Raw genomic sequence first — 19,370 nt, 5'->3', positions numbered from 1 at the left:
AAAGTTAAAATTTCCAGGGACTGCCTCTGACATAATGTGATTGGCCTGCTCTTTGATCACCTCCCCCTGAGTGGGGAGCAGCCTTACCAGGCCACAGAAGATGACAATGCAGCCACTTCTGATGAGAACTGATAGACTAAGATCAGAAAGAAGGAGAGGAGGACCTCCACTATCAGTGGACTTGGGGAGGGGCATGCATGCAGAAAGGTGAGGGAGGGTGGGATTGGGAGGGGAAGAGGGAAGGGCTTATGGGGGGATACAAAATGAATAAAGTGTAATTAATAAAAGTTAAATAAAAAAAGATTAAAATGTGAAAAAAAAATTCTAGTCCCCCACGGAAAACAGTGGCTCTACTTACACAAATGATCTGGCCCCTTTAAGACAAGGCGGATGTGTCTGCTTCCATAAGGAATGGCAACCACGGTGTCATCCGCTGGAAAGAAACAGAACAAAGCTTTAAGAGTATATAGTTTGACATAAATATATAAATAAATAGATAAATAAATAATAAAATCACCAACAATAGATCTCAATATTTTTTCCTTAGTGTTTGAAATGTGAAAGCCAATGGTTTAGAATTAAAATGCCTACTTTCTCCAAAATAAAACATGCTAAAGAAGCTATTGCTGGGGCTGGAGTGATGGCTCAGTGGCTGTTGTAGAGGACCTGGATTCGATTCCAAGCACCCACATGGTGGTTCACAAATGTCTGTAATTCCAATTCCAGGGGATCTGATACCCATGTCTGGCTCTACAGGTATCAGGCATGCTCATGGCACACAGACATATAGATAGATATGTCATCATACACATCAATAAAGAAGTGAAAAAACAAAACAAAACAAAACAAACAAACAAACAAAAAGAAGCTATCACTGCTTAACTTAGGGGGAGTTAGGACTTTTAAAATAAACATTTTTTTAAGTGATTTATTTTATTTTTTAAGAGAGTAGGGGTTGTGTGTGTGTGTGTGTACATGTGTGTATGTCTAGGTGGGACTATGTGCGTATGTGCGTGCACTCGCCCATGGAGACCTGGGGAGGGTGGCAGGGGCCGTGGAGATGGAGTTGTGGGCCATTGTGAGTCACCTGACCTGGCTGCTGAAAACTGAGCTTGAGCGGTCTGCAAAAGCAGTATGTGCTTTTAGCCACGGAGCCATCTTTCTAGCCCCCTCTACATAAATTTTGGTTTAAAGATGGCTTTGCAAGGAGCTCTTTTTGATTTTAAATTGTCATCAGATTTTCCTGGATTACAGCATTTGCACTGGACTAAAAACAAAGCAAGTCCCAGTGTTCAAAGGATGATGTTCAATACTAAATTCGTACGTCTCTCTGTCAGCATTGTGGCTCAGTGGGTGGACAAAAACAGTACACTGTGTGCTTTAACCCTCAAAACCCTTCCTTCTCATTCCTGACTACAACTACCTTCATTCTTAATGAAATACTATGAAAACTTGGTAGATGATAGTGTGATATTTTCCCACATTTCCCGTCTCTGTTTTGAAATACCTTTAAAAATCTGGCTCAACCAACATTATTTTTACCATATATTACCCTACCTATAAATTGAGCACACATTCATGGGATGCAGACATTTAAAAAACAAGGAGGTTGGAGCTGTGGCTCAGTGGTTTACAGAGTTCTTGCTGTTCTTCCAGAGGACCTGAGTCCAGTCCCCAGCACCCACCAGCATCCGTAACTCCAGCTTCAGGGATCAGATGCCTCTGGCCTCCCCAGATACCTACACTTACATGCATGTACCCATTTGCATATGCATACAGCCGCACATAATTCAAAATAAAAATAAAGCTTGAGAAGTGATTGAAGGTAGATTACAATCACCCTGATGGCATCATAGACATTATCATTCAAAACGTCATCTGTGACAATGCCTAATGATTACGTTTGCTGCATGTCTACTTTCACTTAAACAGTTTACTGCTTCACTCATGACTGGTGACATGAACAAAGGGGATTTTATGATGAAAAAATGGAATCTCCAGAAGCATAGTAACTAAAGCAAGAGCAAGTGGATAGAAAATCACTCGAGAAACAAAAAGGCAAGTTCTTAAAAGATGAACTGTTATAGCCAGAAATTATGTGTGATTGTCTATTCCTATTTGTATTTCCAGCATTAGACACTATCATGGTACTGGGATAATTAGGTTTGAATAAAAGATTCTTAGTGGATGTTAGTTCAGCAAGCAAACCACTGAAGTTATCCAATGAGTATTATTCAGTTTGTGTGCTTATAAAATAAGGTGACATCTAATACTGCCATGTCTAGCTATGAATAACAGATACACATACAGTTATGATGTTTGGAACACAGCAGGTACTTAATATACTTATTTTCCTTCCTTTAATCCAAGACTCCAGGAGAATGGGGTCAGCCAGGCAGAGAGATGGCTCTGAGGTTAAGAGCACTGGCTACTTTTCCAGAAGCTCTGGGTTTGATTCCCAGAACCCACATGGCAGCTCACAACTGCCATCAAGTCCAGTTTCAATACCTTCTTCTGCTTTCCATAGGTACCAGGCATGCATAGGGCTGAAATATTTTTATTTTATCTACTGCTAAACACTGTAAGTTCTCTGGGATATAACCTGATGATTGAAGAGGGTGAATCATGAATCTTCATTCCTGCCCTGAAGGGGTTACAATTATTGATGATGCTGCATATTTGACTCACTTTGTGACTTTAATGTTGTTTTGAATGCCATACGTTGTTGATTAAAAGGCTATATTTCTGACAGCTAGGACTTTGTGGCATATAAACAGAGTAAAGGAAAAATAGACGAGAAACACAGGAACATTAAGACTGAGCCTACAGAACCTTAAGTTCCATAAAGATGTGCATTTTGAAGTTTGCAAAAGAAATTCAAAGAAGTTGAAAGACTAGGATTTCCAGAAATAGCAAGTCTTTGTTTATCCATAGGTCAAATGAAGTCCAAGTGAAAGGGAAGCTTTATGCTTGGCACTGCTGTGCTCAGCTGCAGTCTTTTCACCCCCACACATGGGCCCAGCTCCCGCCTTGTTAGAAGTAACTCACATTCCACATGCTGAGCCAGTAACACTGCCTTTTGGCTAATGCACTAAAACTTGTATGTTCCAGTGGGGAGAGTAAGGAAGAACCCGGAAGGCTGCAGAGTGTGTGAGGCAGGATGAAGAAAGCCCACTAAACAAGAGGGAAGAAATATCTTTTGACACTTTTCTGCAGGTGCCTACTCAAAGAGGAAAATGAGTTAACACAGGTGCTAGAGTGATGAGCAGCAGTCAACACAGAGGTCAGAGGAGCTACAGTCTGCTTGCGTGTTGTGAGAAGATAGACCTGACAGTCACCGGGAACTAGTCAATTCGTTATTTTGTTCTACAAAGTTCTTAAGAGTATTTTCAAGTCACCCTTCATGTGAGAGATTAAGGAATTGAATAAATGAGTGAATCATTAGCCTCAAAGATGGTATCTTAGGGTTTCTATCGCTGTGAAGAGACACCATGACCACAGCAACTCTTATAAAGGAAAACATTTCATTGGGACCGGCTTACAGTTCAGAGGTTTAGTTCATTATCATCATGGCAGGAAGCATGGTGCTAGAGAAGGAGCTGAGAGTTCTACATCTGAATCCACAAGCAGCAGGAAGAGATAGTGAACCACTAAGCCTGCTATAAGCTTCTGAGACCCACCTCCTAGTGACACACCTCCGCCAACAAAGCCACACCTCCTAATATTGCCACTCCTGATGGACCAATGGGGGCCATTTTCATTCAAACTAACACAGATGGTTCCTGAAAAAGGGACTGTAGGAAAAAATAGGAAATCCTGCTGACTATACTCTATTCATGGAAACTCTCAAAGCCCTTTCATTAATCTCCATTAGTCCCTTAGCAACACTGAATCAAAGAAACCATTTCAATCTGTTTAACCCAGGGTATATCCAACATGTATATCATAAGAATTACTAATAGCATCAAATGTATGTAAGAACATAATGTCGGAAATGGGCTCCTGATGTGACAATCCTAAAGACAAGTATATACAGGCATTGCTAATTGGACTCAGTAGGTTGCACATAGTCTATACTAATTCAGTAGCAATTTTGGAAGAAGAAGAAGAAGAAGAAGAAGAAGAAGAAGAAGAAGAAGAAGAAGAAGAAGAAGAAGAAGAAGAAGAAGAAGAAGAAGAAGTCATTGAATTTGAGAGGGGATACGGGAAAAGCATGGAAAGAATTGGAGGTGGAAAAGGGAGGGATGAATTGATATGGATACAGTTTTACTCATACATGACATTCTCACCTATTAAAATATAAAAAAGGAAAATGGGAAAACTTAAATTTCATTTTTCATGTTGATAGAAAAAGCTATTCTTTGAGCTGGAAAACATTGCTGCATTTAGTGATAAATTCTCCCTGATTTAGGGTGGGCTAGAGGGTTATTCTAGTTGGTGTCACTGTTATAGATAGAGGTGTTTAGGAGGTTCCAGGAAACAGTGTATTGTGATGCCTGCATCCTCAGAGACTAGTACAATTGATGCGGTTGGCCACACCTCACCTCACCTTGCCACACATTCCTCTGAATGTCCTCTTCTACAAAGGCACACTGTTTCATGATCCATTGTACCTGTCCTAATCTAGTCTGGCCTTGTTGACAGAGTCATGATGTCAGCCTTCGGGACATATTTTTAGGCTACTAATCAATATTTTCATAGAGATTAGATAACATGTTTCTGTGTTAAATAGATAAGCTCCTTATGGGAATCATTAATTCTGTCATTTCACATACCTGGGTTTCAACTGACCTTTCACAAAAAATTGTTACCAAGGAATGTACTTAAAATATTTCCTTGAAAATTTCATAGTGTGGCACATAGTTTCTTCACTTTTCTACATAGAAACCATTGGAAAAGAGTTTTAAATTCTATCAGTGTCCTGAATTGATGAATCAGATAATGGTAAGAAAGCTAATTCTTCAAAAATATGGGTTTGTTATCCTGAAGTCTGAGTTTTCCTTAGTTTTAGATCTGCTGGTAAGTTCACATTTTAGGGGAATCTTCCCAAGAGATAATACTTGATATTATTTTTTAGATGAAAGGATAAATGTTAACACAAAAATCTGCCAACATTGAGGGGTTTTGATGCTATGTCTTACATCTTTATCCAAATTTTAGTGCTCTATAAACACAGCCAGGAAAGCAGGAGAGGCTTAAAAGATTTAAGCTTTTCAACCTTCCATACCACCCAAGTTTATCAGTAATTGCATAATGAAAGATAAATGCTAACTAGGCCAAACAATGCTTTCTCCATTATCAATTGGAACGTTTTATCTTTTTTAGCAGCCTAGGCCAAAAACTGTGTAGTGCTATCAAGAAGTAAATTTCATCAGAATAAGCTCTGTTGTCAAGATAGTCTATTCATTGATTCTAAGAAGAACACATTCATATTTTACATTAAAATATATTGCACAATACTGTCTTAAGTTCTCTGTTATGCAGACAGTAATTCTACCTCATTCCTTTTTAGCTGTATAGACATTGACATCAAAATTGCAGTGTATGACTATAAAATTACCAAAACTTACAATATTATATTAAGAAACTAGCCGGCACACTGGTAAAATGGGTGTCTAAGCGTTAAAGAAAATTCCACTGTGGAGACTGCCAAGTCATGAGATTTAGAAGAGCTATACAACATCCTCATAAAGAAGTTAATGCTGTTTGGGTCTACATAATTGCAAAGATAAATGAAGAACCCAGCACCAAAACTTCTACTTTCAGCCAAGAAGAAACAGGGAAAACTGTTTAATATCATGCCTAAAATAACCAAAAAATCAGACAAAATTTAATGACAACATTCTGTTTAAGACACTGGACCTCAGGTAGAGAAGAGCAGTGAACCTGAGAGTCAGGAAGCAAAGTAGGTATAACCTAGTATGTCTTATTTTCTTGAATGGGTTTTCTGGCTGTGGCTTTGGGAGTGGAAGTCTGGGAGAAGTTGGTAGAGTCTCTGAGTTGAAGAGACAAACCTAAGAATCCAAGTGATGAAAGCAGTTAGAATTTCTTGAAGAAAAAAAAATCACCAAAAAGAAAGGAAAAGAGAGTAAGAGCAAGAGCCAAGAGTGAAAAAGTGAGAGAGAGTGAGAGAGACAGAGAGGACACTAAGGTGGTCTTTTAACCTATGTATCAATGCATCAAAGAAAAGACAATGCCTTAGTTTGGGGAAAGGACGACACCAAGAATTAAGGAATATATTATAGTCACACAGGTCTGAAAGAATGTCTTATCCTACCAGTCAGAACTGAAGACATCATAATTCATGGAACATTGAGTATTTAGAAGGGTTGTAGAAGGTTACAGTTAGCTCTAGGTCAAGCATGACTTTGATTCCACCTACCAAATTGTAAGACTCCAAAAGATCACATTGAGTTCAAGTAACTTAACTGCTCCCGGAACAAAGCTTAAGCATTTTTATAGGAATACAAAAATATCTCATACTCAACAAAGTAAAATCTGCAATGACTGGCATATAGTCAAAAATTACCAGACATGTAAAGAACCCAAAAATATAGCCCAACTGAAGTGAAAAATCCATCAATCAAGACACAGAATGGACATTAAAATAGTCACTATAACTATATTCCATATGTTCGGAAAGTTAACTACTGAAAAAAAGTCTTTAGTCCCATAAGACTTCACTGGTAAATGCTACTATGCATTTAAAGAGGAATATTTCAAAAATATTATTAATAAATAGCAATTCTATATGTTTTTCCAGAAAATAAAATACAAGGGAACATTTCCAAACTCATAATATGAGGCCAGTATTAGAAGGATATCCAAACCAATCACAGACTGTACGCCATCCCCGAATACAGACTACTGAATTTCATTAAAAGGGTGCAAAAACACTCAACAAATATTTGGCAAATCAATTATCAATCTATGAAAAGAATGGCTATGACTAATTAGGGTTTATCTTGACCAGTTTATCCCAGCTTGCTAATAAAACTATGAAGAGTTTGTCCTAGAAAGATGGGGCTGTTTTTTTTTTTTAATCTGAAAACCAATTAATGTAACCTGTCACAAGAAAAGCTATGTGATCATACCAAGTGAGACATAAGAGACATTTGATCAAATTTGATATTCATTTATGATGATAAATCTGTGTGTGTCTTTGTGTGTGCACACTGTGTCTCTAAGAATCCAAGTAATGAAAGCTTTAAGCTTTCATTTACTGTGTATATATGAGTGTGTGTCTCTGTGTGTGTTCATTGTGTGTGTACAGTGTGTGTGTCTGTGTGTATGTATGGTATGTGTATCTGTGTGTGAGTGTGCATGTGCAGGTGTGTCTGTGAGAATAAAAAAAAAACTTTGTCAATTTAAAAAAGAGTTCTAGTAACAGCCCTTCAGCTGACATCATACTTAGTAGTGAGAAATGGAATTCTTCCTCCTTACGAAGGGGAATGAGAAAAAATGGCATTTACTTCATAATCACAACATCAGATGCCCTGGATAAAAGAAGGTCCCCCAAAATTTGACTCACAAATTGAAACTGAAGAAGAGGAAAATAATCCTTATCTGTAAACAATATGATTTTTTATGTATCAAGTCTCAACATTTACCAACACTCAAAGGGCTAGCAAGTAAATTTAGCTAGACAGCAAAATACATGGCAGACATACAATAAATAAAGAGTCACATTTATATAAATTGCAATACCTAATTGCAGGGTCAAATAATAAATATAGTACCATTTTAATTGATGAAAAATACAAGAGGTATAAACCTAAAAGCAATAAGATCTGTCTGCTGAGGGCGATGAAGGATGGATGAAGAAATTAAAGAAGAGTTCATTAGTGAAGAGATATGATGTCTTGACAGGTCAATGACTTCATATACTAAAGTTGGAAAGTACTTTCCTCTCTACAAAATCAGTCTGAAGAATTGATGTACTTTCAGTCAAAGTCCTGGGGAGAACTTTTGTAGATATGGACAAGAAGACTATAAAACTTATGTAGAAAGGCAAAGAAGCAGAAAAGAACAGCTGAAATTACTTTCAAATGAAGAATAATTAAAAGCTGCAGGGCTTACATTACCTTGTTTTGAGACTTACTGCAGAAGGACCACAAGAAAGGCCAATAAGGCATACTGGTGTGTAGAATTGAGAAACTAAACTGAATTACCTTCCTCTTTTTTCCAAAATTACTCTAGCCATGTCAAGTTGACATAAAAACTAGCTAGCAGAATTACCCAATCTCAAGTGGTCAGCAGTAAACATGTGTGTGTGTATGTATGGTAGCAGCAGTAAACAAATTCAGAGAGAGAGAGAGAGAGAGAGAGAGAGAGAGAGAGTAAAATAGTAATAATCAAAGAAGAAGAGGTTATAATTTTGGCATGGAAGGAGTTGGACAGGAGAGTCGGAATGGAAATAATGTAAATACAATATTCATGCATGAAATTCTCAGAAACTCTTAAGAGTTTCAAAAGAAATTTAAAAAGAGCTCAATTCCAAGAAAAATGTTTTGTTTTAGTTTTACTTATCAATGTACTTCAGTTTTACTTAATTTTTTCACATATACAAAAGTATTATATGATTAAATATGTCTAAATGTAAAACAGATCATTCTAAAGTAAGGTATGAAGTAAAAATCCAGAGTGATCAGAAAGCTATTATGTCCGGATCTTAGTTTAAATGACAGTTCCTTTCCTCTTTCTGTGGCACATGGAATAATGGCACATGTCACAATCAATGGTGTTCTGGACCCTGAGAAAAGAATAGACCTAGAGCTGAACCTTTCTTGTCTTACCCACAGCTACTTCTCCAAGCCATCCCCACCACCACCTGGCCTAGCTTCCTACAATAGCTTCCAGACTGCATACCCCACATCCACGGTCATCCCAACTCCACACTCTGCTCCAAAATGAAGAGAGATCCTTTGATCCAAGACAGGCCATTCTGTTCAAAGTCTCTCACAGTTCCTTATCTCATTCAGACTAATCCAAACTCCTTTAAAACTCCTTTAAAACATACTCATGGCATTCTTCACCTCACTGCCTTCCTGCCTTCAACATTTCTCTAGGCTTTTTCAGACTCTTCATTGTCCCTCATGGAATTTGTCACAAGTGTATATACTTTGGGACCATTGTATTTGTTCTTTCTGCTTGGAATTCTCTTCCAACTGATGTTTGCATCATGACCTCCTTTCACCTCTATCAACTATCAAGCCCTTTTCCTACTACCCTATTAACAACTGCAACTTATTGCATTGGCTGGCAGCTCCTGCACATCTTGTGTTTTTCTTCTTCCTTGATTAACTGTTGCCATCTCTCCTAGGACCCAATGACACCCATGCACTTTATTTGTTTATTTGTTTGTCTGAGAGTTCTTCATACTAGTCTGTAAGTCCATCAGAGAGATGGGATTTTGTTGGGTTTGTCCTTTGCTGTGTTTCCAGTGCTGGCAACAGTACCTCAGCATGTAGCCACTGTCTCAGAAATGCCTGCTGTTGAATGAATGTAGGTTTCTTTGAGTTGATTGTGAGTACAGCATGAAGAAGTCAGATTCAAGGTACAAATTTTATTACCACCTCCCTTTTTAATTTTTTTCTGTATTTTTTTTTTTACTCAGAAGGCCTTGTGTTTTATTATAAACATACTGCATCTCAAATTTTTTGAACCTGGATGAAGGTACTGGAATATGCTAACCCACAGGCATTATGAATCAACTTGCAGTCTCTGAGGCACATCCTTTGAATTAGGATATTTTATCTCGATATAAGTTAGCTTATCTGACCTTTGCAGCTCAAGGAGTGTGGCAAGAGCACCTAAGGAGGTCCTGGTGTTTTCAAAACCTACAGCTACATTAGAAAGTTCTGCATATCAGACACAAATTCATAGCAAATAGGCTGGATAAGGACGTAAGGGTCTAGGAAGACTTATTGCCACACATGTCAATAAGACTTATAAGAAAAATGAGTCTTTACATTTTAAGAATCAAAAGCAAGGTAAAGCTAGCTAATTATTTTTTTCTCATTGATCTAAGCAACTCAAGAATTGAGTAGGAAAGGGAGGATTGACCATTATCACTGGAGTCTCTTCCTATGGAAGTGGAGTGGGCAATTATAATGTCTTTTGATAAAATGGTGGCTTCCTTTTCATTCACCAGCAGCCATTCAATAAGTTACTTCTATTTTTCTGTTTTTGCTCTGGCACTTTCTGCAATGGTTTTTCTCCACTCGTCTGTTTTCCCTTTGTTCCCATGAGTTTGATAACATAAGAAAAAAAAAAAATCCAAAAAACCTTGGATATAAATTTAGAAAGAAAATGAGTTCAGTGTGGGGAATCCGAATGCTAGGAGTTAGAAGTAAGCATGTGGCTGGCTTATGGCTCCTTTTGGCAAGCCATGGGGAGAGGCCTGGCAACACTCCTCCTGAGCCTCTAGGGTGGAGCATGCTCACCTGACCAGCACAGTGCCTGTTGAGCAGCTAATCACCCTTGCCTGTGGGCTGCCTTGAAGTCTGTAAATACGGGAAGGGAGATTCTTCTGGGGTGGAGGAAATCCACGTGAGGCAGCGTGCTCAGCATCTGCTATAGATTGTGGTGAGGGGCATGGACTTTATTGCTATAAATCATTTTGTCATGAGGCATCATCGGAGCTAAGGTAAACGAATCAATTGCATTTTGTCATTATGTACAATCGTCAGGTTGTGTATTATATAATTTACCCACTGTTGGCCTTGAATGGAGTCCCTTTCACTGAAGGGTATGTTTACAGAACTGGGGATGACACATGGCTCTTGACTTGCCTCGGTCTGTTCTTTCAAAGCTTCTCCTCCTTCTTTGCAGTGACTCAGGGTTTGGGGTCACCAACTGCCCCCAGTAGTAGGGTAGTAGGAATACCTACAGGAGCGCTCTTCTGGCTGTGCTATGAGGTCAGGAAGGTGTAGGCAGATAAAGGAAGACCCCTAGTAAGACAGGTTTTACAAGTCGCCAGAGAGCAGTTGTTGCACACATGCCTATGTTTTTTTCTTCTTAATGGCAATTCCGGCATCCCTGGACAGTAGGCACTGATTCAATCATGTAACCAATAATTAGAAAGAAACAAATAATTAGAAACAAATAATTCTTCAGCACTCCTTAGAGAATTCTGTTATCAGAAGAAGAAAACAGGAAACAACCTAGGAACCTACCACAGAGGGCCTCTGAAAGCCTCTGCCCTGCAGACTATCAAAGCAGATGCTGAGCCGGATGGGCAACTGTTGGGCAGGTGAACGGAATTTTAGGTAAGAACTGGGAAATAGTAAGAGCTGGAGAGGACAGGGTCTCCACAAGGAGAGCAACAGAACAAGAAAATTTGAACACAGGGAACTTCCCAGAGACTCATACTCCAACCAAGGACTATTCATGGAGATAACCCAGAACCCCTGCACAGATGTAGCCCAGGGCAGTTCAGAGTCCAATTGGGTTACATAGTAATGGGAAGAGGGACTGCCTCTGACATAATCTGATTGGCCTGCTCTTTGATCACCTCCCTCTGGGGGGGAGCAGCCTTACCAGGCCATAGTAGAGGACAATACAGCCACTTTTGATGTGAACTGACAGACTAAGATCAGAAAGGAGAGGAGAACCTCCCCTATTAGTGGACTTGGGGAGTGGCATGCAAGCAGAGGGAGGAGGGAGGGTGGGATTGGGAGGGGAGGAGGGAGGGGCTTATGGGGGGATGCAGAATGAATAAAGTGTAATCGATGAAAAATTAAAAAAAAGGGAAAAAAAAGAGTGACACTTTAAATGCACTTTTTAAATAAAAAAAGTACTTAACCCCAATTTCAGAGATTTACAAAAGATTTCTGCCTCTATCAGTTCTGGTTTCCATCCTTAATTCTTTATCATATAAAAGAAGCTATGAACATACATGAGCGACATATATGACCAAAGAAACTCTTTCCTGGATGTGCTGTATTAAGGTCTGAGTCAACCTATCCTTCGTTTTCGCTGCCGGAGTTTTTAGAGGTTTTAGTTTTTCAGGGAATCTCATTTTCCCCCCTGCCCCCAGGGTAGTAAATATGCGGTGAACTTCCTAAGTAGGCATCTCCAATTCTTCACTTGCTAAATGGTTCCTGGTCACTCTTCCTGTCTCTATTCCCAAGGGCGCCTCCCTTTTGGCAAGGTGCCTTTTCAGGCCTTCATGGAATAGTTCTCCAGTGCTTTCCAAAATAACTCCATCTGCCTTTTCTCTTGACATTCAAGTCCATTTAAAGCCGTCAATTTGCCAAATGTCAATTGTTTTCCTCTAACTAGTCAAGAAATAAAGAGAACAAAAGCACACTCAAAAGCTTGTTCTCATTTCCCAGGCTAGGATATGAAAGAAAATAAATATTGGAAAATGATATACTGAAGGGTTGTAGATAATGAAAACATTAGGCCAGGGTCAGATAGCTCTAAAAATTCATTCACTTGCGTTTAAGGGTCATGCTTCTTTCTGTGCAGTGGTCCCCTCAGAGGAAACTATTATAAAAATTCACGTGCAACTCTATGGTTGTAGATACCATGGCATTTATGCCTTCTGCTCTTGCAAGGCTCAACTGGGAAGGTATCCCTGATCTTCTGAGTTGATCTGTCCACCTGCTTTCTAAATATCCAACCCCAGAGTTGGTCAGTAGCATGATGGGACTGCAGAGGAATGGCCAAGTGTTTAGGTACTGGGATCAAACTCTGGGCTCAAATATTAGCTCTTTATGTGACCACAGAAAGTCATATCATCTGGGAAGGTCTCATCACAGCCTCTGTGAGATGAAAATGAAGACTATCTTGTCACCATGTTTCTATAAAGACTATGTGAGGTGATAGTGTAGAGTTCAAAGCTCATATGGGTATAGTAAGCACACGTTACTGATCTAGGACACCAAGATCATTAAGTGGCTTCACAAAACTTTGGCCTACTATTAATTCTGAAAGACCCTGCTGTCAGCACTGATCACAGGCCACCTTGTGCATGAGGGCCATGTGATTTTGCAATAGTAGGGATGAATTTGTGCTGATCCCCCCCCCCCCCACACACACACTGGTGATACTTTTACTAGGCATCTCAGACTACATATCTGACAGGAGCTAGGATGCAGTCTGTACTTCCACTGAACAGGAAAGGCTCACACATCTTTAGGTCCATGTCTACTTCTCTCCCATGATACCCCAGAAGGAAAGAGGTTACAACTGGCAATCTGACTTGTCCTACATAAACCCACAAAGCAGGAACATTCACCCCAAACTTTCAGATTTTTCTCTACCTCGGTAGATGCTTTATTCACCAGTGGCAGAGAGGAGCCACAGCTAGGTAAGGGCTGAGTAACAAGCCGATAAGGACAAAACTGCTCATCTCTGTAGTGTCTTACATTTAGTTGCAGAGAGCTGGGATTTATACTGCCCACGGACCAGCCTGCAGGTGGACCCATCTCCGTTGCAGACTCCACAGTTATCTTCCTTAGCGGGACTTCCCAACTGGTGATCACAGCCAACGATCTGATAAGAAAGAGAAATGTATAATTCAACAAGGCACCATGCACGGTGGGGATCTTTAGTAAGGCCAACGGCTACCAAATGATGCACACACACCCAATCTCTGAGAAACGTAAGATGTGCTTTCTTTCCTTCTTTCTTTCTTTCTTTCTTTCTTTCTTTCTTTCTTTCTTTCTTTCTTTCTTTCTTTCTTTCTTCTCTTCCTTCCTTCCTTCCTTCCTTCCTTCCTTCCTTCCTTCCTTCCTTCCTTTCTTTCTTTCTTTCTTTCTTTCTTTCTTTCTTTCTTTCTTTCTTTCTTTCCCTTCCTTCCTTCCTTCCTTCCTTCCTTCCTTCCTTCCTTCCTTCCTCTCTCTCTCTCTCTCTCTCTCTCTCTCTTTCTTTCTTTCTTTCTTTCTTTCATAATGACTGCCAGTTTAATTCCTCTGGCTAAGAAATCCAGAGATAATTCCAGGTTTACATTTCTTTTTAGTAGCTCCTCATCAAGAGTTCAGTGCCTTTGTTGCCTGCCTCTACAAGCTGGTTACAAATTAATTTTAATTAACTCCCACTTACTAAAAATTCTGCAGTCCTTGGTGAGGCACATAAGAAAAAGGCAAAATCAAAACATACCACACAAATATGAGCACTGTTGAGTATTTTGAGATATGTGTAATTATATAGGTACACACGTACTTAGGAATTTTCCTAAATATGTGAGCTGACCATTAATATGCTGCATCTTAATTTGTTGTTTAATTGTATAATATGGAATGAACATCATTTCCATAGATAAGTGTGAAACTTTCCAACTGAAAAATAAGCATTGGAAAATGGGTCAAAATCCAAAATCCAAAGAGATGCTGGTAACAACAAAACTACCTAAAAGAAAATACCACTAGGTAATTAAAAGTAAAATGAAGTTCTAAGATACATCAGAAAATGCTAAGAGAAAGAAAGCAGTACCCAGATTCAATATCAGAGAAAAAAGATTTCAAGGCCTGGAAGGTGAGGTTGGCTTCAGGAATGTCTTTGCTTCCAATGCAGCACCACAAACTCGTTTCTTAATCTCCTCATCTCTTCCCAAAGCCTTTCCAGCTCATCTACTCCTTTTATCGCTTCTTCAGGGTTCAGATGCCTCGCATGAGTGTCCTCTTTAGGTTCTAGGCTGGGCTGAGCAGACTCTCCTCTAAGGCTTCCATCAGCTTCCTCCTGCATACTTTCTCCAGAAGCCTGAAGATTTTTCTCCTGCCTGCTGTGGTGGATGTTCCAAAGGATGGTCTTCATCTGCCTTTGGTGTGTTCTGGGGTGTTCCTTCGTTCTCAGCACATTTTGCATGTTGGGCTTTTTTTTTTCATCAATTACACTTTATTCATTCTGCATCCCCCCATAAGCCCCTCCCTCCTCCCCTCCCAATCCCACCCTCCCTCCTCCCTCTGCTTGCATGCCACTCCCCAAGTCCACTGATAGGGGAGGTTCTCCTCTCCTTTCTGATCTTAGTCTATCAGTTCACATCAAAACTGGCTGCATTGTCCTCCACTATGGCCTGGCAAGGCTGCTCCCCCCTAGGGGGAGGTGATCAAAGAGCAGGCCAATCAGATTATGTCAGAGGCAGTCCCTCTTCACATTACTATGTAACCCAATTGGACTCTGAACTGCCCTGGGCTACATCTGTGCAGGGGTTCTGGGTTATCTCCATGAATAGTCCTTGGTTGGAGTATGAGTCTCTGGGAAGTTCCCTGTGTTCAAATTTTCTTGTTTTGTTGCTCTCCTTGTGGAGACCCTGTCCTCTCCAGCTCTTACTATTTCCCAGTTCTTACATAGAATTCCATTCACTCTGCCCAACAGTTGCCCATCAGGCTCAGCATCTGCTTTGATAGTCTGCAGGGCAGAGGCTTTCAGAGGCCCTCTGTGGTAGGTTCCTAGGTTGTTTCCTGTTTTCTTCTTCTTCTGATGTCCCTCCTCTTTGCCTTTCCGGATGGGGATTGGACATTTTTGTTAGGGTCCTCTCTCTTGCTTAGTTTCTTTAGATGCACAGGTTTTAGTGGGTTTGTCCTATGTTGTATGTCTATATGAGTGAGTATATACCATGTGTGTCTTTTTGCTTCTGGGACAACTCACTCAGGTGGGCTTTTTTTTTAATTTATTAATCCTGTAGGTATCTGGAGATTTCCCTCTCTTCTTGCACCTCAATTTTATGTTGCGCCCAAAAAGATCAAGAGTCCTGAAAGAAGCCAGGCCACTATTCTCTAGCAAGACTGAGCTGCTACTGATGTATTTCATTTCAAAGGGACAGAGTTTACAGAATTTGAAACAAGCTAAGGGTAAAATATATAGTATGAGTAAAAATATCTTTAGAGTTCAAGTATATAGGCCAGAAGATTATAGAAGACAGAATAGGAACTGGGAAGCGTAGGGAAAATAAAAATAGATCTTAAACTACTGATGTTCTGGAACCTTAATGCAAAAGTAATTCTCAGTGTCAATAAGTGATGTTGTTTTCAAATTATAAAATACACAGCTGTGAAGTAACTGCATCTGGAAACATTTTATCAATAATCTCTAGTTCAGAATGTTAGAACACAAACTGCATTAAGGTTTTGTACATTAGGTTCAATAATGTATTTTAAGAAATCAGAAGGGTACTGCAATAGTAAGTTAACATTTCTTTAGTGCTGTTACATTATATTTTTTCCAGTAACACTAACACAGGTGTGTGTGTGTGTGTGTGTGTGTGTGTGTGTGTGGAGTGAAGTGAAGGTATGGCTCTGTCTAGCTCTTTCCTATATAAAGCAAAAACAAACATCTCATTTACTTTCAAAATGACCACACAAGATACCTCTATTTTACAGTTCAAATTGTGTGTTTTGCCCAAGGCCACTTGGATAATAAGCAGTCATTGTGCAAAACATTCATAGTTGGTTCAAATCAGGCTTATTGAAACCATAAACCTTGACCAAGTAGGCAGACACGCGTCCTTGTAGCTTGTATTCTCTCTTGTGTTTAGAGAAACGTGGCACATCCACACTATACCCGTTTGTATATCTTGGTATACCAAAGGCTTGTCATGCTACCAAATTTCAATTACTTCAATTATCGTTTTTGATGAAGTAAGAAATGGACTGACATTTCAAGAGGCTTATCACTAGTAATTACAACTTCTTTGACAGGCTTCTGTAAAACTCTAGTAGTCATTTTCAAAATTTCAATCTGCAGATGTGTCTCCACATAAATGGACCAAGAATTTATTTACACTTGTATTTTTAAGGACAGTGTGAAATGGAAATTGCTGAAATACCTACTTCAAAAAAGTGTAACCATTTAAATAATTTTTTTGAAGACCTACAAAGGGTTAGGTGCTATACTAGGAGCAGAGTTCAGTGATAAAGTATGTATGGGCCCACCTGCAGGAGGAAGATAATATCTAAATCATCAGGAGCCAGATAAGAGGATGATTATGAGAAAAAAAAAACTACAAATATAGGCACATAGTATTCTGAAAGCATAAAACAGGGTGACTTTGATGAGGAAAAACCAGAGAGAATCTGACTGAAGGAGAATCTTCTGTAAAAACATACGAGCAGGCACATGCAAGAATGTGGTACTCTTCTGCCTATGCTTTTCCTAGCAACAAATCCTGTGGAATCTTTGTAGAAAGCAAAGAATGCCTTTGTAACGAAAACCTCAATACGCCTACGAAACATTTGTTTCTGGTGTATGAACACATCAGTAAATGTGTTAGATATTGGGCACGTGTGAAATCACTCCTGTGTGAAAGTACAGCGAATACAGCCCGTTTCATTGGGGGAGCGTGAGAATCAGAAGAAGGATTAGGGTTAGCCATAGGGTTAGGCTTACTGTTCACGGTCAAATTTGATTGCCTAAGCATTTGCAAGCAATCCAATGGATGGAGAGGCAGAGTTAATGCTTCAGGGGTACATGAGGCTGCAGGGCTTCACATGGCCGCAGGGGTACACACGGCTGTTATATTCACAGCACACTCTTTAGAAGGTGCTACACTAGATGTTAGCTAACTAGAAGGAAGAAAAACCCAGAAGTAGGGGAAAGTGGTCACAAAATTAGATTCATCAGTGACATTGACCCAAGAGACTACACGGTGACCTAAGTCACGCCAGGCCAGGGTCATAGGTTCAGTGCTCTGTTGCAGGACTGAAGGGAGGCAGGTTTAAGATTACAGGATCCTCACCTATGTAGGAGGACAAGATGGGCTGTGGGCATGAGAATCTGTGCTCTTGGGCACCTCAAATCTAACTCGATTCACTCCTTAAGTTACAGAACTTTCAGGTTTCTCAAAAGGTTTAAGTTTCTCTGGGAAATTTTTAACGGACTCTGATGTCTCTGATGGAACCAGAGGAGACAATCATAAAAGACCTTCCATAATCCTAAAGACTTCTTATGGCTGCAAAACCATGTTAAGAAAGGAATAACTTAGCTTTCTTAGATCCAAAGTAAAAGTCATTTTAGGAATTGCTAAATAAGAGGTGACATACGTTATGAGTAACTTGGCCAGAACCTGACTTATTGCTCTCAGGGTGGGTGGGTGGACCCTAGGCTATGAACCTAGTCAGTTCTGAGGATTGCCTAATTTCAGTGCTTAAACACAAATATCTCCCTGACACGATTGCTTTTTTACTTTTACTTTTCTTTGTATCAATTCCCTTTTAAGATGCCAAAATATTCTAATTCAATTATTTTAAAATGTGGAATACTTTATCATCAGATAAAATGTTCTTATTTTGGTCCAACTAGAAAATTGTTTGCAAGTATATCAAGATTATCATTCTTGACATGTTTTAATCTGATGATTATGAATAATTATTAGGCTAATTGGAAATTAAACTGTTACTTTCAGATATATTATTAACAGAAAAGAAAGTAGCCAGGAATGTAGAAATGGGCTGAATTGGATAATGTAATGCCAGAACTTTCTGTGCCTTTGAGCATTTTATACTTTCTGTATGGAACTCTCTTGATCAATCCTTTGCTTGGAGGATGCCTTTTGCTGGTACAAAGAAAGCCTTTTCCAGGATCTAATTATCTTCTCTATAGCTTCATGCTTTCTGAACCTTTTGTTTATGGATAATAGAGACTATGAATTGCACCTGGTATAGATGGTTCCGTGTTCTTCTCTGTAATGCAGGCTCTAGTTGTATTGGGATGGTAATATTTTGAGTTAAAAGAAGGTATTTCTCCTTGGCCATACATCTAAATCGTAATTGTTAAAACATAAATGTAAATACAATGTGTCCCTGGGAGGACTAGTTAAAGAATCTGACTTAGCTTAGGAAGGCCCTCTACTACCCTCTGCCTGCCTTCCTTCTTGATGGTTCCTGGAACCATCTTGAAAAACAAGACAATCTTGATAATGAAAAAACCATGCTAAGGATGGAACAGCACAGAGGACAGAACCTAGTTCCTATACCACATTGTGACTAATTATAGCTTAGCTTCTTCTTTTCCCCCCAAAAGAACATATCTTTATTATTATAAGTAACTATTATTTTGGATTTTTTTAAATTTAATTTAATTTTATTAATTACACTTTATTCACTTTGTATCCCCCCCATAAGCCCCTCCCTCCTCCCCTTCCGGTCCCACCCTCCTTCCCCTTTCTGCATGCATGCCCCTCCCCAAGTCCACCGATAGGGAAGGTCCTCCTCTCCTTTCTGATCTTAGTCTATCAGATCACATCAGGAGTGGCTGCATTGTCATCTTCTTGGCCTGGTAAGGCTGCTCCCCCCTCAGGGAGAGGTGATCAAAGAGCAGGCCAATCAGATTATGTCAGAGGCAGTCCCTCTTCCCATTACTATGGAACCCACTTGGATACTATGCTGTCATGGACTACATCTGTGCAGGGGTTCTAGGTTATCTCC

General features: G+C 39.5%; 1 protein-coding gene across 6 annotated transcripts in view; it reads right to left on the bottom strand.

Moving 5' to 3' along the window:
* The window catches only part of Adamtsl1 (ADAMTS like 1), a 904,412-nt gene that overhangs the window by 227,365 nt on the left and 657,677 nt on the right, over nucleotides 1-19,370 (bottom strand). For all 6 annotated transcript variants that reach the window (XM_060365805.1, XM_060365807.1, XM_060365806.1 and 3 more), the window contains 2 exons: nucleotides 13,377-13,503; nucleotides 359-433 (listed from right to left, as the gene is read on the bottom strand). In XM_060365805.1, the coding sequence (XP_060221788.1) occupies nucleotides 359-433; nucleotides 13,377-13,503 (202 nt within the window). The remainder of the gene's footprint in view (nucleotides 1-358; nucleotides 434-13,376; nucleotides 13,504-19,370) is intronic.

This window comes from Meriones unguiculatus, chromosome 12, assembly GCF_030254825.1.
Source record: "Meriones unguiculatus strain TT.TT164.6M chromosome 12, Bangor_MerUng_6.1, whole genome shotgun sequence".
Classification (NCBI taxonomy): domain Eukaryota; kingdom Metazoa; phylum Chordata; class Mammalia; order Rodentia; family Muridae; genus Meriones; species Meriones unguiculatus.
Note: the sequence above shows the minus strand (reverse complement) of the source record. Positions and strands in the feature narration are given on the sequence as shown.